We start from the raw sequence: 23,776 nt of genomic DNA, 5'->3' as shown, positions 1-23,776 counted from the left end.
AGTTGTCAGAACTTGTCACAGCAGTGTATTGGGCACAGCTTTGTAACACACGCTTGTATGCACATGCATGCACACGCACACGCATACTGTATTAGGTCACAGAGGCAGTTGGATAATATTAATAACTTTCTATTACATCTGACCCTGAGGGATTTCATCATCCGCACGGCGTGGTGCAGGCCCGAGCAACGCACTTATGACAGACATTTCATGCTTGAATGTGAAGCACTCTGTCGATAGCGACTGCATTCTAGGGATGGGACGATACGCGATATTATAATTTATCGTGATAAAAAACACTCACGATAATCGTATCATGGAGATTTCATTTATTGTGACATCGTCCACCGTCATGCACTGGGATCAATTCACCTTTTATTTGCCGAGCTGCATATCCAGTACCACTTAAACCCTCTATAATTGGTAAAAGGTACTTTTTTCACTCTATATCAAATGTCTTTGCCAAAAAATAGCCGATCTACAAGCTTGTGTCGATCGTGAGCTTGTCTGATAATGGATTTTGATTATCGCGATAATATCATAAATCGCGATTTCTTTGGTCACAATAATCGTGATATGAAATTTTCGTATCGTCCCATCCCTACTGCATTCTGGATGTTGAAACGCGATGTAAAAATCTCCACAGCCACGTCCCCTCACCCTAGGGGGTATGGGGCATTATGCCAATAATACTGACTTGACTCGAATATTTACGGGCTGCCTGAGGTGAAATCTCTCTGAGGCCGCCCCATTTATTTTACAGCCCACTTGGTCTGAACGTAAAAGTGGAAATGGTACGATATTGTGTGTTATTTGTTTCATCTTCTTTCTATGACGAGGCAAATAACACACTCGCTGACAGTCCCAAAGAGAACGACCAGAATTCTAGTTGACCCTCTGTGCTAGAAAGCTCATTGACGCCATTTCAAGCGTGGCCACTTCATTCTTGGGCCCAAAAATAGAGGCATGCGTGGGGTTTGGGGTTAAGGGCTTGTGGCTAGCATCTGTCGTTGCTGGCCTGGGATGCAGCGCGGAGTGTGAATGTGATCGCAGCACAAGAGAGAGAGAGAGAGAGAGTAGAGAATGACAGAGAGGGAGAGAGAGAGAGAGGGGAGGGGGACAAGGAATGGCTAACAGCTGGTGGCTTGGACCTAGAAGAATGAGTGGCACGACAAGTTACTAGTTGTAACCCAGTGACAGGGACAACACCACTGCCGCTACTGCTACTGGTGTGTGTGTGTGTGTGTGTGTGTGTGTGTGTGTGTGTGTGTGTGTGTGTGTGTGTGTGTGTGTGTGTGTGTGTGTGTGTGTGTGTGTGTGTGTGTGTGTGTGTGTGTGTGGGTGTGTGTGTGGGTGTGTGGCACAGTGTTAGGAGTTGACCAGATTTGTGCAAAAAAGGAAAAGAAAATCCATGTACTAGGTTTTTTTGTACTAGGTTTTTTTCCTCAACTGTGAGTTGATTGTGACACTATAAGAAAACGAAATAATTCTGCCTCTGACATATAAATCGGTACTGCACAGAACCGCCATACATCTAGGTGTATCAGGCTGTAATTCCTGAGCATAAGGCTGTCAGAATGAGCCAGCCTCGTAGCTAGTAGTTGCCAGTGACCTTTGACTTCTCAGTCACCTTCTGACCTCACTATTACAGTGGTTCATGTGATCTCTTGTAAGGAGAGGGAAAACCACAACCACCTTTAGTAGCACCACACCCACAACACAGGCTAATGACAGGCTTTCACTTACACGCACGCAAGTATGCACACACACACACACACACACACACACACACACACACACACACACACACACACACACACACACACACACACACACACACACACACACACACACACACACACACACACACACACACACACACACACACACACACACACACACACACACAGCGCTATTACACACACAGCGCTATCAGTGGAATCCTAGGTAGTCAAGTTGTCAAAATGATTTACCCTTACTGTACTGTGTATAATAAAAAGTACAATTTGTCGCTACTGGTTACAGGCTGCCCAATAGAAACATTTTAGTGGCCATTTCAAACATTTCACTCATAATTCCCTTTGGGTAAAAATGTATAGCTCACTAAGACACAATACTACCCAGATATGGACCATTATTCAAAACGCCAATTCCAAAGCAATAGAACAAAAGTCTTAAATGTTTTTTGGTTCATGAACATATGGGCTTATATATCCCCTTTATATTTCATGTTGGAAGGAAATTGAAGGCAGTGGCATTTAACAGTAAGGATGCCTAATTTATCATACTTCACTTCTCCCTCATCCATGCGTGGTAGGAAGCCAACACGCCCTACTTTACCAATTTCCTTGGTAGTGAGTGTGAGCAATAAATCCAATCATTAACAGGTTGCCAGCAACAACTGACTCTGAAGTTCCTTGACAGTTTATGTTGAAGTGTCCTCATACAGAAGACAGCACTGTCAAAGTGGACTGCCGCAACTACAGAAAGTCTATAATCCATTAAAAGGACAAAAAAAGGTTGTTCTTAGGAGGTGCATCATGTCGTACTCAGACAAATCAGTCCCAAGGATACTCCAGGGGTATTTCTTTGTAAGATAATCCCCACTGCTGTGACCTGTGTGTTTTTTAAAAATAAAAATAAGTCAAAAGAACAGAATTTGGGCGCTTGGGTGGCAGAGAGCCCACCACCGCAGAGACTTTGGGCCCGATTCACTAAGCAGTTATGCCCATATTTTGAACATACCGGCAATTACGAAAATCCATTTATATTTGTCTGTGAATTCTGCGGGAGGGCTGCTCTTTGTCACATTTGCTCGGAGGCATGACTTATGAGACCAAATCTTCCGTATATGTCATTAGAATGCCTTATTCTTCATACAAAATCAATAACTATGGTGCCACACCACAAATAAAATATTTATGTACCCAACAAGAAAACAAATGTCAAAGGATCTTTGTACGCATATTAGGCTAGACATGATGGAAAATTGCAAACATTGTTTTTTTGTTTGTTTTTTGCCTTTATTGGTAGGGGATAGTGGAGATAGACAGGATACAGGAAACAGGGAGAGAGATGGGGAGTGACATGCAGCAAAGGTCGTCGGGAACGGGATTCGAACCACGCTGTCAGGCTGCACTGAGCCTATGTGGTATGCACCTGGACCACTAGGCCAGCGGGCACCTAGGGGCCCGCTGAATATATATTTTTTTTTACCTCGGCAAAGGTGAGTGATTGTTCGGTAGAAAGGGCTTAATATATCTATTCCAAGTATTATGTTGTAAGGTTTAACTTTGCAAACTAACTTCTTATTCTCATTAGCCTAACATGTGAGAGCTGGCTATTACTTTATCAACGTTCACTTAAGTCGAGACACGTTGTAAGCTTCTAGATCTGTCCATTTTGAGGAGTGGTGACGTTGTCACGTTATACTTCTGGACGTTCCCGGTTTCATTTTATGGTCTTAAATGGGGCGTGGAGCAATGCAAATGATTCTCTGTGTAAATTCATTGACATGTGACTGTCAAGACAAAAATTAGGAACACAAGGGACACACACATCAGAGATTTACACGTTTGGGTGAATCGCACGTCGGTTTTTGCTTAGAGATACAGTATGCACACTTCTTCAAGCACTTTATTCATGACCAGCTTAGTGAATCGGGCCCACTTGGCTGGACGTTCCAACAAACACAGTGCTTATGTTTGTGGGAGGGAGGGCGATGTTTGTCGCTGGCCTAGCGCCTCCTGCAGGTTGGTCAGGGCACCAGTCAGCAGGGGTGTTTAACAGTTAGGAACAGGGTGTTACTGCACATACTGGCAGAAATCAAAAACCTTATGATACATAAGCATGGGAGATCTGTCGAGGTAAACAATTGTGAACTCAAATCTTCATGGGTGGTGTGAAATAGGAATACTCACTGTTCCAGTAGTTGGTCATATCTGGACTGGGTGTCTCTCTCTGAAGCCATCGCTCTGTCCTTCTCCAACACTGCGTTGTCTCTGGCCTCGCGCAGGTTCCTTTTCATAACACACACATCCATCAAAATATGCCCCCTGGCCCACAAAGCACTTTCTCTGTACAGTCGTCTTCTGCTTTATCTACATTCTTGTGTCAATTGGAGATGTTCGAGAGGCTGGATACCTGTTCTCCCTCTCGTACATCTCCCGGGAGGCTCTCTGCAGGGTGTCTACAAAATATGCCCCCTGGCCCACAAAGCACTTTCTCTGTACAGTCGTCTTCTACTTTATCTACATTCTTGTGTCAATTGGAGATGTTCGAGAGGCTGGATACCTGTTCTCCCTCTCGTACATCTCCCGGGAGGCTCTCTGCAGGGTGTCTATCTCCTGACCGGTCTTCACTCTGATGTTGTCCAGCTCATCTCGCAGCTTGGCCTCATACCCGGTCTTATAGTGGTCTCTGGGAGCACAAGGCACAGACATGACAGACATGTGTAGTAATGTCTTTTTTTTTGTTATCAATTATTTTTATTTTCCATAACATAAAATTAGAGACATACATATGAATAGAACAAGAAAAAGTAAAACATTAATCAAAAGAAAAATGCAATTAACAGACAAACACAAACAATAGCAAAACAAGAAAAGGAAAAGAAAACCCACCCACCCCCTTTCCCCGGACCAACACGGAATGTACAATAGTGCATGCCTGTGCTAGGCTGTTACCACTATATAGTGATTTCTTGAATCATAGCCTTAAGCTTATCTGCAATGTCCGACCACATATTAATGTTTTCTTCTTTTGCTCCGTGTAACCTTGCTATCGACTGCTCTAAATATACTATATCTAGAAAGGTTAAGGCCCACTGGCGAAACGTTAACGTATGAGGAGGTTTCCACCGCGTAGCTACCATCTTCTTCGCCGCCGTTAATCCAGCAAAGAAGATGCGCTTGCGTATATTGTTTAGTTGCAACTGTGAGACGTCATTTAATAAAAATAAAGAAGGAGAAGATATGATATTAATACTAAAAATAGTTGAAAGTTTTGAGGCAACCATATTCCAGAATGACGACACATTTGGGCATTCCCAAACCATGTGAAGGAAGGTACCAATACTATTTGAGGCGCAGAGAGTGCAGTTGGGATTATTCAAAATCCTCATAGCACATAGTCTGCGGGGAGTTAAATAAGTCCGATGAACAAAATTTAAATGAATTTGTTGATGGTCTGGATTTCTAGAAGATAGCCTAATGTTAGACCACACTGTGTCCCAACAAAAGTCAGGGTCCAAATTTGGTACATCATTCCTCCAAACAGTATCAACAGATAGGGGCCCATAACTACAGTCTAATAAAAAACCATAGAGGGTGGAAACCAAACCTCTTGTTCTGTTACCATCACAGATAAACTCATGGAAGGGGTGCAATCTAAGGGGAGCTTGCCATGGGACCCCATAGGTCCTCATGGACAATCTCAGTTGGAAGTAGAAAAAAAGGGTATTTCCAGGCAGATTGAAGATGTCACACAAATCTCGAAAAGGTCGTAAACCATTTCTATCAAATAAGTCCCCTAATGTACGAATCCCCTTAGCCCTCCACCTTGGAAAGCGAATGGGGCGATCCTCGATTAAAAGTCTTTGATTATTGAACACTGGGGAAAATAAGTTCCATTTACAATCAATCTTACACATCTTTTCAGCTGCTCTCCATACTGCCACTAAATGAGAAATGATAGGTCCAAAGCGAACTTTGCATTGATGTGTAGTTATGTTTGAATAGATAAGATCTCTCAATTCAACAGGCTGCACTAAACTCTCCTCAAGCTCTCTCCAAGAAACCTTATTTGCTGGGTTAAACCAATTTAAAAGGGGGCGGAGCGTGAAGGCCCAATAATAAAATTTAAAGTTGGGCAATGAAAGGCCGCCATCATCTCTAGCACGCTGTAATAGAGAAAGTTTAAGACGAGGGCGTTTCCCTTTCCACACAAACTTAGATATCGAAGAGTGAAGCTTATTCCAGTATTGCGGCGGTGGTGGCAAAGGGAGCATAGAGCTTACAAAGTTAACCCTAGGAAGAACATTCATCTTTATGATTGAAACTCGAGCTTGGAGAGAGTTGGGCAAAGATGACCATCTATCTAAATCAAGACAAATCTTATTTAGAGTGTCACCATAGTTGTTCTTAACAATAGCCTGAAGAGAGGGGAAAATATCTATGCCAAGATATTTGAATTGGCTTACTACTGGGATTATGGGCGGCAGGATAGCAGATCTCATCTGATCATTTAGAGGTAGAAGGGCTGACTTCGTCCAATTAATTTTGTAGCCGGAAATGGAACTGAACTGATCAAAGATTTGAAGGACATGAGTAATTGACTGTGGTGCATTCTCAATGAACAGTAGAATATCGTCAGCATATAGGGAAATGCGATGCTGTGTGTTGTTAATCGAAACAGGAGTAATATCTGCAGACTGACGCACTGTCTGAGCCAAGGGTTCGAGTGAAAGTGCGAAAAGGAGAGGACTAAGGGGACAACCCTGCCTCGAAGATCTGCCAATCGTGAATAGCGGCGAACAGATCTTACCGGTTAGGACCATCGCTGACGGATTAGAATAAAGTACTTTAACAAAATGTATGAATGAAGCACCAAATCCCATTTTATCTAGTACAGCCCACAGGTAAGACCATTCCAGACGATCAAATGCCTTCAACGCATCGAGCGACAACACTGCGGCGGGGGTCCTCAGCTCCTTAGCCCTATCGATGATATGCAATAGTCGTCTAGCATTATCAGAGGCTAGTCTAGTTCCTATGAAACCTGTCTGATCACAGTGTACTAAGGTGGTCATAAAACCCTGCAAGCGACGCGCAAGCACCTTAGCAAAAACTTTTAGATCAGAATTCAAAAGTGAAAGCGGTCTATAGCTTGCGCAATCTGTGGGATCCTTGTTCTTCTTCAACAATAATGATATAATAGCTACATTCACATCCCTGGAGAAAGAGCCACTTTCAATTGCATATCGAAACATGTCTAGCATCAGCTGACCTAGATCTTCCCAAAAGATGGCATAAAGTTCAGGGGGTATCCCATCCAAACCAGGCGACTTGCCCCTACGCATTGCGAGCACAGCTTCCTGTAATTCCGCCAGATGGAGCGGTCTATCTAAGGCTTCCGCATCCGCCTCGCTAAGGGTTGGTAACTGTATGTTGGATAAAAAATTATTGCATACTGCATCATCGTGAATGACCTCGGAGGTGTAGAGCTCATCATAAAAAGCACGAAACGTGGCATTGACCTCTTTGGGTTCTGTAACCATGGCTCCCGTTGTTGATTTGACACTAACAATATCAGCAAAATGCTCATTGGATCTAAGACGTAAAGCCAGTAAGTGACTGGGTCTTGCACTATTAAAATAGTAGTTTTGCCTTGTGCGTTTCATTTGAAATTCTGAGCGGCGCTTGAGAATGGAGTTAATTTCTTTCTTAACTAGCTCCCTCTGAGTTGCTGTACTAACATCAAAGTTATTTTGGAGAGAATTATCCAAAGTAGAAAACCGAGATTCCAATTCCACCAGTTTGGCTGACCTTAATTTTCTCTGAGTGGACGCATAGAGGGTTGTATTACTCCTGATAAAGCCTTTAATTGCATCCCAAAGAATTCTGGGATCCTCAACTGAGCCTGTATTGATATTTATAAATTCACGCAAACCAGTTTGAAACTGAGCTACAAATGCCGCATCGCGCAGCAGTGTGGTGTTAAACCGCCATCTAGGAGCTCTATCTATAACCTGTTTCAGTGAAGCAACACACAGCACCGCCTTGTGATCCGAGAGTGACATTGGGAGCAACTCTACCTTGGCAATTTTATGAAACAAGCTAACAGGGGCAAAAACGTAATCGATCCTAGAGAATGAAGCATGCCTACCCGACAGAAAAGAAAAATCTCTAACCGTTGGGTTCATTAAACGCCAGATGTCGAGTAAGCCAGTTGAGTTTGCCCAAGCACGTAGTTCTGCAGACGCTAGTGCTTGTTCTCTGCTTTCTACCCCAGTGGATCTATCTAGGTTATGTTGCCATGTTGCATTGAAGTCAGCACCAACAATGATTTTGAAATCCGTCAGTTCCAATAAGGTTTTAGTTAGTAATTTGTAAAACTCTTTGTCTAAAACATTTGGAGCATACACAGAGACTAGTGCTAGCATTTTACCCTCCAAGCGGATTTTAGCAACAGCTATCCTCCCGTCACTGTCAGACCAATCACCCAAAGAATCCAACCTAAGGTTACGTCTAGCCAATATGGCTACTCCCTTGGTTTTGGAAGAAGCAGCTGAAAAGGCTAAAACACGATAATGTTTATTAGCCAATCGGTTGGAATGCTCTTTTAAAAGATGAGACTCCTGTATAAATGCAAAGTCAATTGATTTAGATCGCAAAACCCCCAAAATGCTGGTTCGCTTATGCGGTATATTCGCTCCCCTTACATTGAAACTTAGAAATTTATATTCTGTCATAATTGTGGTTCAAACCATACGCACAGCAAGCACAGTAGAACATTTTAGAATTTCCTAGTTGGTCCCTCACAACAAACCTTCCCAACAGAAAAACAAAACAACCCCAAAAGGAACAGAAAGGAAAAAGCAACATCAAACGAACATAAAAAAACACATAACATTGAAGCTTGAGGGGGAAAACCCCATTAGCATCAGAGTGCACAAAAACAGTTCCCCACCCCATCAACCTATTAGTCAACCTTCATTTCACTCTGTCAGAGAGTGCAAACAAGTAACTGCCCAAAAGTAACCATACATTGCCCTCTGGTGGTTATGTAAATATATAACAGATCACCAAAGTAAAAACAACAACAACAAAAAAGTGCCTTCTTGTGGCTGAATAGCTCTTAAACATTCCATCAGCTCAAATTATGATCAATCTCCCCACTTCATATCACTTAAATAAATGAGAATGGTATGTTAACATTTCTAGTAAAGAAGGGGGAGAGAAAAAAGAAAAGAATAAAGGGAAAAAAAAAAAAAAAAAAAATTGAGGGGACTATAACAACTGTAATAATAATAATCAGTCCAGCATTAGGCCCACTTAGAATATGATAAAGCCCTATAAGCCACGCTAATGCAAATAACCAAACACTTGTGACAGATAAGTGGAAATAAGGCTGTCACCACGACAAGGCACTAATATAATATTAATAATAAAAATAAATAAAAAAGGAAATCAGTGTATATGATATAAAAATATATGCACTTACATATGTAGTTAGAAATAGAAATTAAAAGCACATCCGGGGGGCCATATGCAGCAAAGCACACACAGTGTTAATGCATACTGCGCCACATACAACCCCCCCATGCATCCATGCATACAAACCACAATTACTAATTAGAAGGGGGAAAAAAAAGGAAAGAAAAGAAAAGTCTGTATACATAAGTATTTACATAAAACACAGTTATGTATGATCAGGAAACCATATACAACACAGCACACATAATGCATACTGCGCCATATACAGCTCCCTGTACATGCCCAAAAGGCCAGTGCAAACTTAGATAAATGTCAATCATATTAGTTAAGTCTGTTTCCGTCTTAAACAGTAAACTACCATACTTCAAACAGTGAACCTACCCAATCACGACTACAAAATAAATATCCCAATACAGAGCTCCCCTCTCCCCCCATCAAGAAATTAACATTTTAACAAGTAAATTAACATTTTAACAAGTAAAGTAGGTAAATAACTACCCCCCCCCCCCCCCCCCCCAGACAGCGGATCCACAAGCACGTAGAGCCAACGCGCCACGAGCTCGTACATCCGCCAGCTATTGAGATTAGAAAAAAAAAAGGAAAAAAAAGAACGAGTCAATGAGCCAGGGAGAGAGAGAGAGAGAGAGAGAGAGAGAGAGAGAGAGAGGAGAAGCAGAGATAGGTAGAGAGACATAGAGAAAGGGCGGGAGAGCGAGTGGTCTCTGGAACCGCGGAGCCTTCACAATTTAGACCATATTATTTATATCTGTTTCACCTTAAACAGTAGGCTACATTACTCAATACAAAGGCCAAAGCCCAGTCTCGCCCTCCTACCCGAAAAAGTAGCGTTTTAGGCGGCATAAACGAACCATAAACTAACAACCAACATAGCCGCCATTACCTAACAGAAAGAGAGAGAGAGAGAGAGAGAGAGAGAGAGAGAAAGACACACACACACACACACACACACACACACACACACACACACAGCGAGCGAGAGAGCCAGAGAGAGAGAGAGAGAGAGAGAGAGAGAGAGAGAGAGAGAGAGAGAGAGAGAGGGAAAGCCGAGATAGATAGAGAGACATAGAGGGAAGACGATAGAGAGAGCAGGCTCCGTCCGAACCGCGACACGGAACACGTTAGACAAAGCCTAACAGAGAGAGATAAAACCCTCTAGACCTATATAGTAAGCAGCACAACGCTCAATAAGAGCAAAGAAAAGGAATACAATAATAACAAGAACAATGTCCATTATATTCAAACAAAAAAGACAGTGAATTATGCTTATAGCTTTAGCAGCCCTAAATCCTCTCTCCTTGCGGTAACCTAAATTAAAACGAGTAACACCCATCTGCTTACAGATCTTGTTAAAAAATAAAACAAATAAAATAGGTATTATGAAACGAAACACTTGAAAACACAACGTCAAGTCAGATGATGAGTCCGAAACAATAAGTAGGCTTACATTAACAACTCACCCTTTGGGGAGGAGGAGGAGGAGAGAGTGAGGAAAGAAAGACGCTGCGTAAAAGTCATCTCCAAAGTCCCAGCCAGCTTACCAACAGTCCATTAAAGGCAAAAGGATATCACATCGGCAGAATGTGTTTGAAAGCACGCGATCACGAAAGCAAAAGTGTCCCTGGTAAAAGTTAGTTCTCTGTAACTGTCGTCTCATCATCCTGCGTAGCTAGAGTCTCGTCCGCAGCACCTGGAGTCTTGAACTTATCCTTGCAAAAGGCCAGAGCTTCCTTGGGTGAGTTGAAAGTAGAAGTCGCCTCATCCACGGTTATCCAGAATTTGCTCGGGTGCCTTATTCCGTATTTAACCCCTTCCGCGGTGATGGAACGTAGGAATTCCTTTACTGGCCCGAAAGCTGCCCTTCTCTTTGATGTTTCAGCAGACCAGTCGGGGAAAATATACACCTTTTTGCCATTGTATGTCAGTTGGCCTGCTTTCCTGGAGAGCTGGAGTATGCGTTCCTTTACCCGGAAAAAATGGATCCTTGCCAGGAAAGCCCTTGGCTTATCAGAACGTGGATTGCCGGTCCGATGAGCACGATCCACCTCCGGGGGGGAGTCGGGAAACTCGTCGGGGAATGTTTTCTGCAAAAAAGACTGGATAAAGGCCACTGGGTCAGCCTTTTCTAGCCCAGGAGAGATCCCAATCACTCTTATGTTGTTCCTACGACTCCGGTCTTCTGCTATGACGAGCTTCTCCTCCAGATTAGCACATCTTCTCTCCAATTCAGTGATACACATCTGCAAACTGTCCATGGAGGAACCAAAGTTCTCAATGGCCTCCCCCTGTTCAGCCACGGTCGTGTTCAGCGTGGCGACTGCAGGACGCAGCTCCTTTCCGAAGTCATCAATCTTCTTCAGTAATTTCTTCTCCAAGCCAAGCATCATGGGTTGAATAAAACCATCCATAAACTCTTTCAGTGATTCCTTGAGGACCTCGCGCAGCATGCTCTTTGTAACCGGAGCGTCAGCGTCGCCCTGCATTGCGCCGGCCATGTTGTCGGCGTTTGCGGTCGGAGACCTGGTACTCCTCGACCTCGTGTTAATCGTATTCGGCATGAAACACGAAACAACTGCAAAAACAGACGCTCACCAGTGTTTTGGGCGTTTAAAGTCTCAAAAGAACTATAAAGGCAGTAAAAAATGGGCTTAAAAAATGTGAAAACTATGCACCTCCACAGAGCTCAACAAACGCGTCCTACTCGGTCGCCATCTTGTCGGAACTCCGACATGTGTAGTAATGTCAAGGGCAGTTGGAGAGTGAGGTATTGGTGCTATGCAAAACCCTACAGCTAATGGGCAACACACACTGCCAACAAGACTCATCTAGTATTCCTCCTTTCCCTACACCGACCAGGCCAACATTCCAGAGAATCTGGCCTTATCCTCTTGGCCCCCAACCTGTGGAATGACCTCCATTCATCAGTCAGGACTGCAGTCACCCCGGATCAACCATGGCAGTCAAAAACCCCACGTCTTCAGACTCCCATCTCATCTCCTACCTACAGTGCTTACCTCTTCAGTCTTAGCCAGGGCACCCATCTATCACCCCTACTCACCCGTTATGATTATTCTTTCATTATATATCTCCATCTGTTCTTCCTGCTCATTTCCAGTTGAGTTAGATAAGATGCTAGGTATGTTATTTAGTTGTTGCATGTTGATTATGTGGAACATTCCTTGTTCTCCAATTCAAATGTCCTTATATTTTGAATAGTAATTGTTAAATGCTGTTAAATCGATGAGTAGGGCTACTAGGTTTCAGCTGGTTATGGCTAAACCATCCCAAACATATGGGCGCTAGTGCACTAACTGGCACTAACTGGTTTTCCATTTGGAAAGGAGAGGAAAATATTTTGTATTATACAAAATGTAATGACTCAACTCTTAGTGCTTGTCAGGGTGGGGGTCCCCAGTTAAAATATGATTATTTTGGGGGTCGCGGCCCGACCACTGATTTAGGGGTCCTTGGCATGGAAACGTTTGAGAACATCTGGACTAGGGTCCAACAGCAAATGCCTCACCTGGAAGCCACATATTTCTCATAGGCATCCTCTCTTGCCTTCTTGGCATCTTCAAGCTGAACCTGAAGAGAAAGACGAAGCGAGCGCACGTTAACCCATTTAGGCCTAGATTTATTGAATGCTTTAACCAGTGAAAAATAGCAGATATACAAGAGCTTGTAGATCTGCTATTTTTGTGAAAATGTGTGCAAATCTTTGACAATATGTATTTTCAAAGCAAACGTTTGTAACTCAAATTTTGCTTCTGGGTGGTCCCTGGAACTAAATATTTTGAGATGGGCGTCCGTGGCCAAATACATGTCATTTTGGGGGTCCTTCACATGAAAAGGTTTGAGAACCACTGACATAGTAGTCTCTCAAGAACAGACTAACTGAGCTCCAGTTAAGTGAAAAGGACCTTTTCTTTGACGATGGCTGGCCAGATTGCTGCCATAGAAACATAGGTTTTTCCAAAAATCTTAGAAGGATTCAAAAGACACTTATAGAATCGGGCCAAAATTCTAATTTTCACGATTTTTCAAAAATAGCAGATCTACAAGCTTGCAGCGCGGCACTCGGTGCCGCGCTGTGAGCTTGTATATCTGCTATTTTTCAGTGGTTAAAGCATGGGTTAATCAGGGTCTTCATGAGATATCGAGGCCCGAAGGCTAATTCAAACTTGACAGTAACTTGACACTTTTCACTCAACAAAGTCATGCATTATCCACAGTTGAAGTGTGAAATAGAGGCCTGAAGGCTAATTTATTCTGATGTATTATCCGCAGTGGAAGAGAAAGGGGTGTGCAACAAAATCTTAAATTGCCTTCAGGAGTAGGTTAGGCCTTCAAACTATCTCACAGACCTGTAGTCTCTCATGGCGGTCTTCTTCGTGTGCACAGCGGATGCTAAGTTCCATGTTCTGTCTGTGGAGGTAGTCCTTGTCCTTTTGCAGTAGAGTCACTGACTGCTGCAATGTCGCCACCTGCAGGAGGTAGAAGTACAAAGTGGATGTATCCTCATTATAGCACAACGCAAAGGCAGGAGACAACAGCACATCAAGAAGATATTTCATTAGCATAGATTATTTTATTAAATTTGATGAATTCTGTGTAAAAAACAGAAAAAAGAAAATATGCTGCAAAATGCTCATACACAAAAGATTAATTACATTTGTGAGCACATACGGTAAAAGATCTGAGAATACAAAGAAATCTGAGGTTGAATGCTGTTTGAAGCTACTGTAGAAGAAATGAGTGAGTTATGTGTGAGCTAATATTCATAACTCTGTGGAGGCTTAACTATGGAGTGGAAATAGAGATATACTGTATGTCTTCCGGAAAAGGTCCACGTGAAAAGGACAGCAGGCATACTGGTGAACTTGAAGGAAGACATGTTTATGTAAACCACCTTGCTTGTGCAAGCTGTCAGAGACTACTTTCTTGTAAAAATGACTGCGTAGTTTATACATAATATACAGTGTGTGTGTGTGTGTGTGTGTGTGTGTGTGTGTGTGTGTGTGTGTGTGTTACCTGTGTGTGTGTGTGTGTGTGTGTGTGTGTGTGTGTGTGTGTGTGTGTTACCTCCTTGCTGAGGTTGTCTCTCTCCCTGGTTTGGGCAGTGTGAGCTAGGTCCAACGTCTCCACTCTTCTCCTCAGCTCCTTGGCCTCTGCCTCAAAGCTGTCCCGCTCGCTGTTACCACAAGACACAGCATACAGAGAACAAAGTCAGTCTAACAAACACACTGCTCACTGTTACACCAAGACACAGTACAGAGAGAACAAAGTCAGTCTGACAAACACATTGCTCGCAGTTACTCCAAGACACAGCACACAAAGAACCTAAGACCAGTAAGACTTCCTAATCGGGAGATAAGCGACCGTCACGTCACATTATACAAAGACTTTAGAAGGCAATCATAGCGAATCAGGAGGGAATATGGGAAATGGGACATATCCATGTTGATGACATGACTTTAGACTAGAGATACAGTGTACCGCTTTGCGTGATTTTCGGCCAAAATCTGTAGCAGTGTCCAAAAATGTGTTCTGCAAAAATCGGCCTGATGGTGGCGCTAGAGGAGGGCCATGTGAGACATCAGGGGCGGAGGTTGTGATTTGCCATCCACGGAGTGTGTGTGCAAAGTTTGCCATCGGTAGGGCCAACGGTGGCAGAGATCAGAGTAGGGCAAAAGTGTGACGTGACGGAGGGACAGACAGACAGACAGACAGACAGACAGACAGACAGACAGACAGACAGACAGACAGACAGACTTGAAAGGATTTTTTTAATACAACTATTTCTCTCTCAGACACACACACACACACCGTTTGAGGTTGGGATAGTTGTCACGTCTGTAATCTCCCTCCTGGATCAGTTGTTTAGTATCAGCCAGTTCCAGGGTCAGTCTCTGGCTCCTCAACTCCAACTCTGTGCGCAGACGCCGCTCCTCCTCATAGCTCTGCTCGCGCGCACACACACACACACACACACACGTCACATCACTGAAGGGGTGTGTGTGTGTGTGTGTGTGTGTGCGCGCAATCTGCACATGCATGCGTGTATCCTACCTCCATCAGGGCCTTCATCTGGGTTCTGTGCGTGTCCAGCTCTTCAGTCAAAGTCCCTCTCTTCACATGCAGCTCTGACAGTTGGGCCCGTAATGGAGCCACCACCTCATAGAACCTCATCTGACCTCACACAGAAACAACACAAAGCAAACAGTCAACTCCTCCAAAAAAACAGGCACCTGTCCAAATGTGTACATCAAAGAAATATATAAATATCACCCCCTAAACCTCCAAGAGGAGAGCGAGAGAGCTGCTGTGACCGAGTCGTATCGTCACTCTTAATACAATACTTTTAATGAAAACTCTGTCCCTGCTTAAGACTGAATGCGCAGTAAATATCTTGAACAGTGAACAGTGAGCCCATCGTATGGCTGGACCTCATTATAGCCATGCCCATGATATGATATCTTACAGCCAGTCTTACAGCAACCTGACATGATGTTGGAAACAAGCGTACAGGACGCTAATTTACATTCTGTAGGGTGGAAACGGGATAGAGTACTCGTCTTCGGTGGACATGGCGAAGGCGCGCCGTCTTAGCATTCACCAGCGTCGGCAGGTTAGCATTTCACCAGGTTAGCATTCACCCGCGTTAGTTTTACTGAGGTTAAGGTTAGGGTTTAAGGTTAGGTTTAGGTGCTCCACTGCGTGGTCCGAGAGACCACAATGGAGCGCTGCCTTCCTTCGGTTCAGCCAATCACAAGCTTCAAAAATGGGTTTGGGGCGTGGTTATCTCTTTTCCACCCTACAGAACATAAACTCCCGCACAGGACATGAAACGTTACAGTTGGTTCCTTGGGTTGCCAAAGTGGTTATATGCAGGGAGTGCAAATCCACATTCTACAGTGCTCATAAAACACTAGGGAAACTAATTTTCTTTTTTTTCTTTTTTACAAAAAGTTAAATAGTTTTTGCTCTCCTGACACTAGGAATTTTCCAGGAATATATTCGGAATTAAAGGTTGAAAGCACACTTACAAATTACAATCCAAACATTTCCCAGACTCTGTACATTATAATTATTTCTTCTATGACACTATATCCAGTTTCTACTCCAACAAACACCTCATTATTCTCTACTCTTTTCCCCCTCATTGTCTTCTCCTCCTACGCTTCCATACTTACCGCTACGTATTCTGTGATGTAGAGCTTATCTTCTGGCAGGTCCCGGAGCTCCTGGTACTTCTCTGGGGAGATCTCCACATCTCTGAGGGACCTCCTCACCTCCCCGGCCTTCTCACGCAGCTGCTGGTTGGTCTCTTCCAGCTGCTGCTGTCTCAACAGGATGCTTTCCATCTCCTGCTTACGAAGGGCCTGCTGCTTCCTGGAGGTACCATGTATGTCTTACATTAGGGCTGTCACAATTATTACATAATCGTCTAATCGCAATTATTTGACATAATCGTGATTATTTTTCATAATTGTCATAATCGTTTCCATTTTGAAACATTTTCATATATTTTTTTAAAGTAAAGAAATAGTGGAAATAGCAGATCTACAAGCTCACAACGCGTCGCATCGCGAGGCGTTGTGAGCTTGTGGATCGGCTATTTCCACTATCAATGTTCTTTTTTTTAAAAGTATAAAGTTGTCAAATATGTCAGTAATTTCTTTGTATATTTAGGTTATGTGTCATATCTACCATGTGCAACTTCAAAGCCTAAAAGCCAAACAGAAATGTAATTGTCAATGACAAAACCACAATTAAATCGCTAATCGCAATTATTTGAGAGAAAATTAATCGTCATGTAAAATGTCATAATCGTGACAGCCCTATCTTACATTTAATCACACTTTTTAGGCATTTGATTTGGCTCTTATCCTACACAGTAAAGTCATAGGTGGAAATCTAACTCAGAGTGTACACCTATTGGTATACTCTCTGAGGCACAAATGTAACATTGGTACTCTCTGAGTTACTAATTCATGATTTAAATGATTTAACACTGAGGATTTTACTTTGTATCCACGGTGTAGGGATGGACGTGCATTGCACCGAGGAATGGCACCTTGTATCTTATCCATAACAGGACAGTCACTTCACTTGGATGGTACTTACAATGCCAGTACTTTTACTGTCTAGACATTGAGGTTTATATTGTTATGGATTTGTATTTGTGACATCCTATGTCTGGATATGTGAATGTATTTTAAATACACTGCTAGTAGTAATACTATTAGATTATGTATTATGTCACCGATGAATATGACAGTGTTGAATGTATATTTTGTACTGTAAAAGTTAGCAATATGGAAATGCTGTTTTAATGCTATAGACTCTTGGATGAATAGCCTAACGGGGCATAGATAAATACAATTAATGTATGAATAAGGTAATAATAAAAATACAAATAATAATAATAACAATAATAAATCACAGATGCAATAGATCTCGTCAGTGAATTTGTTGCTAGGGAACAGCTTGGGTCCAAGTCCATTTCCTATCACCTGTTAGCATTCACAAATAAACTTGGACACATGATTTACAAGGTCTATATCAACTGTGAAAAGGTCTAGTGTTATCACTAACCTACCAAATTTATCATTTTTCCTAGTAGCTCAGTGGCCTTGTGGTTAGTGATTAGAGTTTCCACCCTGAGACTGTGATGACGGCGTTCGATTCCCCATGCCGGGTCATACCAAAGACTATAAAAAGAAACAGGACCTGATGCCTCCTAGCCTCGTAAACCAGTCTCCCTTCCTGCCTTCATTCGAATGCGAGCAGGAGAGACTGGCCTCCAGCAGTGTCAGAGCGATTGGGCTGGGCGGGAGCATGGGCGGGAGTAGAGCGTTGACAGACAACCCCTTCAGCCAATCAGGGACGCCTGGTGTTTGTCTGCTTAGTTTAGCCGGATATATTTGCAAGAAGACGCTGAAGCACTGCTTTCTCCCTCCTGCGCCTCCATTTCGTTTTAATGTTTATATTGTTTGACCGGCATGGACCCATGGACTTCTCCAGATGAAACCAAGGCAACATCATTTCAAAAGGTATAGTCAAGAGACAGTAACTTTGCGATCTTTTGCCTTGCTGAGGTTATGTCTTTTGCATTTTACAACAAGATGTGGCTAATGGAATCTAGCAATGCTAATATTGCTAACTTCCCTGTGTATACTTCGCTTTGTATCAATGTGATCAAAAGTAGAAAATATTACGCACATCTCTTAATGAGGTGCTGGGTGAGAAATATCACAATAGAAAAGGAAACCCGCACACTCTGCTCCAAATGACTGAATATTTATTGACAACGTTTCGAGCTACAAGCTCTTCATCCAGACCAGATGAAGAGCTTGTAGCTCGAAATGTCGTCAATAAACGCTCGTCATTTGGAGCAGAGTGTGCGGGTTTCCTTTTCTATTTTTATCAATGTAAAATAACTAACTAGTCATTATATCAACCACTGTGTTTTATGCAACTCCTTTACTGCTCAACAGAAACTGTATGTCTAGGTTTACGAGGCTACTTACTGTATGTCCATTGTCCACCAATATAAACACAGCAGTGGTTTAAAAATCTATAATGGTTATAATTATATAATGGTTTGTTATAGATTGATATAAAGGACACGAATAACAAAGCCTAAGCAACAGGCGAAATGCCTGCCAACATGACCGATCTAAGAAAATGGTTTTGCCTTAAGAGTAACAACACCCATTGTTATTTATTTTTCTAACAGGTCAACACCAATACATGGAACTGGAGAGAGCACACATCTCCTTGCTGTCTGTCGTCCATCTTAATGGCTCATCCTCTTGCTGTACTTGAAGACTCCAGACCTCCGTGCAACATCTCCCTTATTGCATTTCTTTTAAATAGTTATGGTTCCTCTAATGTAAATGTTTCACACCCGAGGACAAAGTAATTGTGTAGTAAACACTACAGGATCATTACATATACATTTAATTTTCAGCTGATCAAAATAATCATTTAAACCTTGTCAACCATGATATTAGGTTAGCAGCATATTTACACATGTTTACAGTCCATCAGTGGGTATTCAGATAATAAGTGTATACAATGTATACTGGTTTGTACATGTACATGCTGAAGAGAAGTAGCAGAAAAGTGATGAATACTTTAGATATAACTGAGAAAATTAATTAAACAAAACAGAATAATTTCTTTAGAAGACTGACTACTGTGTTGATGTTCTTTTCCTCTAATACTGTGATATTATAAAAAAGTGTTTAATAAATGACACTAAAGCAAAGATACAGTCAACTTCTTATGAAATTAGAAAGTAGACATCATCTCTGTGTATTCCTAAGAGGAACGAATGATTCCTATAATTGATTTCTGTAATTGTATTTATTTTATTGAGACCATACAAATATTGTCAATAAACTTGTTGATGACAGCCAATGCATGTGTGGATCAAACTCTGTCCAGTGTGGATCAAACTCTGTCCATTGATGCAGTCATCCGCCAGCTTCCATTTCCTAGAGGAGAAAGAGACAAGATTGATTGTCATACGTTTTTGGTAATGATTCTATCACAAATGTTTTACATTGCTAAAGGATACATTTAATTAGTTGTATGGGTCAATTCATGTATTTTCATCTACAAAGAACGGCCCAATCACAACAAAAATAACAGACAATGGTCTTTTAAATTTAACTTGTAGCCTAGTTCTTGGTGTGATTTAAGTTGTGAATACGTGCATTTAGATCACAGATGTGTCAGCACCTATTGCCCAATCAATTAGTATTCAACAACAGAAACTGAACATCCACCATTATGCAAACAGTATAGTGGCTTAAAAACTAGGTTTGATATAAAGTAGCCCTGAAACATGACGGTCATGAGTGACCATGCTTCAGGGCTAGATGTAGTCTATGTTACAGATATATTTAAGGACAAACAGCACAAGTCACAGGCGATATTCCTGCCAGAATGACTGTCTCTATATGGAAATGGTTTAGATTAAGCCAAAGCTATGGTGAGTGCAAAAAATGATATGATTAGTTCCTTCCACAAAAATACAACGAGTACACAGGAGAATAGCTAGGCTACCTATGTTAGCACAGTCTGTCCCATTAAATCATTTTCAGACCGAAAACATTAGCAAGAGAACCGAGATTGCAAAGCCATACATATTATTAGTCTACTGTACCTTTCGAAATTAAACGTTGTTGCAGTTGCCTTTCATCTGAAGAAAAACATCCATAGAGAAAAACGGGAGAGTGTTTTTTGCAGGTCGTTCAGTCCGAGTGTATCAAAAAAGCTACTGTGTTAACGGTGACTGCAGACTGCAGAGAAAAACAAACAGATCGCTTCCGCACCGAAGCGACGTCATAGAATTCCCTGATTGGCCAAAGCGCACTGTCAATCACAGAGCTCCTGAGCTCGAATGCTGATTGGCGAGGAAGAGCGCTTGCTTCCGCCCGAATGGCTTGTGTTGCTTGGAGGCTAGACTCCTCTGCAGATTCGAACTGAAGATGGGAGGAGTCAGTTTACTAGGCTAGATGCCTCCCTGCTTGGTACTCAGCATCAAGGGTTGGATTGGGGCTAAGTCCCCGCAGTAGGGTAGATCAGAGGCTCCCAGACCACCTGAACGACATGTTTTCGAAACCTGTTTTTTAAAGACCCTTATGGTGTCTAGTTATGATTTCTTCTTGTTTCCGTGGTCAACTAATGTCCCATGGGGTTTCTTTTTTATGATTTCTTGCACCTAACCATTCACTTACTATACAGGAAAAAAAGACCCTCCCAAAAAATCTTCTTTAAGTAGCATGTGATGGGTCTAACTAGGGGTTTTTCATGATTCTGAATCCATTGCAAGCATGTGTTTTGCACGAAAAAGATTCCTTGGGCTAAAAATCTACCCAACAAAACCGACAAAACTGTGGTTTAGTGATGATTCATCACTTTGCACAGTTTTGTGGGGTCCATTTTTAGCCTAATGAATGTTTTTCGTAGGTGCACAAAGCATTAAAAATAAACCCCATGGGACATTAGTTGACCACGGCAACAAGAAGAAATCATAACTAGACACCATGAGGGTCTTCAAAAAACAGGGTAGATCAGAGGCTCTGGGAGCCTCTGATCTACCCTACTACAGTGACATACTAGATCCATGTCCAGGGGGTGTACACCATGGCTGGGGCATGTACCTATCTCCTGTTTGTGGATGTCCAGAAACAGGAGCTAGGCTCCCACACATCTTTACCAATTAATTTCCAAAACTTTTCCAGAATATTTAACCCGATTTCCAGGACTATATAACAATAATTCAGCTCAATAACGAGTCGCTTAATCCTATGCGCAATGCCCAAAGACAGGTAGTGTATGCCAGTGGTTCTCAACCTTTTCAGGCCGTGACCCCCGAAATAATCATATTTGAAGAGAGTTGAGGAATTTTGTATAACACGGTTTTATTGTGAAAATAGCCGATCTACATGCTCACAACGCCTAGCGTTGCGAGGCGTTGTGAGCAGATCTGTGTAGATCTGCTATTTCACAATTTCTGCCTCTAATATTTGACAATTTGGCCAATGTTTAATTTGTCATTTCAGTATTAACAAAATCAATAACGAAAGACAATGCATAGTTATTTTTTTCCAGGACCCTTGATCAATTCCAAAACTTTTCCAGTACTGGAAAAATATTTTTCTAATTTCAAAATATTTCCAGGAATTTCATGGCCGTGGGAACCCTGCACATAGCTTGGCAAGGCTAACTTTACTACCATGTAGTTGGTTCCACCTCACTCCCCCTCACCGGTTGTCTTCCTGAGACAGTTGGAGCTGGCTGTCCAGACGCAGGGCCAGGACTTCTTTCTGGTGTAGGGCGTCGCTCAGCTTCTCCTCTAGCTCTTCCATCTAAAATGTAAGAACACAACCCAACAAATAGATATCACACATGTTCTATAAAACTGCTGTTGAAGCCAGGATATCAGAGTCGATGCAGGAGTAATCATGCATATATCCAAATTCTGTGTGTCTGGCTCTCTCATTCCCAAACACAAAAAATAGCATCCCTGTCCATTTTCACTTCTTTGCCACTTCATAGTATGAATATGTACTATGTCGATTTACAGGCCTCAAACGCTATTTGGAAAAGTGTCCAAGACACGTCAGAATCGACAATTCATGGGTTGCATTTGTAGTCCTAAACCGGCCATATTGAGGACCAACACAGGTGTTCAATTTGTCTGATTGGCATAGAACCAATGTTCTACGTTTATCAAAACACCTGTGTTGGTCCTTAAAATGGCTGGTGTAGGACTACAAATACAACACATGAATATGAAAATATATGACTGCTTGATTGAAGGCTAGGGATAATAAGGGGAATACAGTTTTCAGGTGTCTGATATGAATGACATTATGAAATATTTAATATGGACAGCCTCCGTGCCTTGGTCAGATGATCGGCCTTCATCTGGTCCATGACCAGGTTCTTCTGGGACGTCTCTATCTTCAGCAGCTGCAGGTTGTGGAGCAGCTCTTTCCTCTCTATCAGCTGACGGGTCACCTTCTGGGAACCGGCCCGCTGCTCGTCGGACGAAGACACGTTGTCCTCGGTGGGGGCCGTGGTCTCCAGGCTGATGTCCTCCGACTCCATGTCCAGGGAGCTGGACACGTTGGCCGTGGGTTTCTTCTGCTGCTGCTTCTTAGGAGGCATTCTGTCTGTATTGAGTAGACCACCCTTTGATTGAATACTTTATTCGAAGTTTGCATAGGAAAATTAAGTAAAGGACAGTACAGTTCACTGATACAAATTCAACTAAAAGGATTTAAACCACAAGAAATTAAGCTTCCGGGCTTGTTTAAATTAAATTCAATGACAGACAAATAAAACACAGTACTATGCAGAAAATATCATAAAACAGTCGAAAAAAAAATACTATAATAAAACAGAATACTAAATTATTGGTATTTACAGTAAAAGGGTCAGGGGGAGGTAAGGATAGTCTTTGTCTTTAATCTTTACCAGTTTTGAGTTGCAGGCGGCGCCTGTAAGTGACCTTTCAGAGCAGATTTCTTCACCTGACCAGGCAGGTAGTGAGTAGTGAGTGTATACTATCGTCACTGCAGCTCTGCTTGGGTACTAACAGATTAGAGACTAATTTAAAGATTAAAGAGTTAAAGGTTAAAGGCTAGCATGCATGGCGGTGTATGTATGATCAGCTGATCAACACATCAGCTGTTTAGTTATTTTAACCCAACTTTGACTGAGAAGAATTAACCGATAGGCGACTTCTGTGTAACGTTTAGTTTCTAATCTAAATCAACTCTTTTCTTTCACTAAACTTAAAGCCTCGCCTGTGAACTTTTGCAGCAAACGTGACGTTGATCTTCCACACAGGAGCTGACAACGACAGTTGTTTTCAATGGTCCCGCCGCTCCGAACCGCCAACAGGTTGACATCAGTTTACACATCCATCCATGGAGGTTCGCTTGCCTTTCACAGACCAACAAACAACGACGACGCACAGAAGAGGGGAAGCTGGGGATCAATTTCTGGCTGCAGTG

The 23,776-nt window shown here is 42.3% G+C and overlaps 1 protein-coding gene across 1 annotated transcript in view; it reads right to left on the bottom strand.

Annotated features, from left to right (window-relative positions):
- Window positions 1–23,597, bottom strand: part of pibf1 (progesterone immunomodulatory binding factor 1) — a 42,306-nt gene extending 18,709 nt beyond the window's left edge. The window contains exons 1-11 of the mRNA XM_080739790.1: window positions 23,235–23,597; window positions 22,659–22,930; window positions 22,020–22,120; window positions 16,427–16,625; window positions 15,303–15,422; window positions 15,060–15,193; window positions 14,316–14,424; window positions 13,598–13,717; window positions 12,757–12,818; window positions 4,294–4,419; window positions 3,921–4,019 (exon numbers count right to left, since the gene is read on the bottom strand). Of these exons, the coding sequence (XP_080595916.1) occupies window positions 3,921–4,019; window positions 4,294–4,419; window positions 12,757–12,818; window positions 13,598–13,717; window positions 14,316–14,424; window positions 15,060–15,193; window positions 15,303–15,422; window positions 16,427–16,625; window positions 22,020–22,120; window positions 22,659–22,925 (1,337 nt within the window). The 5' untranslated portion in view covers window positions 22,926–22,930; window positions 23,235–23,597. The remainder of the gene's footprint in view (window positions 1–3,920; window positions 4,020–4,293; window positions 4,420–12,756; window positions 12,819–13,597; window positions 13,718–14,315; window positions 14,425–15,059; window positions 15,194–15,302; window positions 15,423–16,426; window positions 16,626–22,019; window positions 22,121–22,658; window positions 22,931–23,234) is intronic.
- Between the last annotated feature and the right edge of the window lie 179 nt (window positions 23,598–23,776).

Source organism: Nannobrachium achirus (assembly GCF_963921795.1).
Source record: "Nannobrachium achirus genome assembly, chromosome: 13".
In the NCBI taxonomy this organism is placed as follows: Eukaryota; Metazoa; Chordata; class Actinopteri; order Myctophiformes; family Myctophidae; genus Nannobrachium; species Nannobrachium achirus.
The sequence above is the reverse complement of the archived record's forward strand: the minus strand, read 5'-3'. Positions and strand labels throughout refer to the sequence as shown.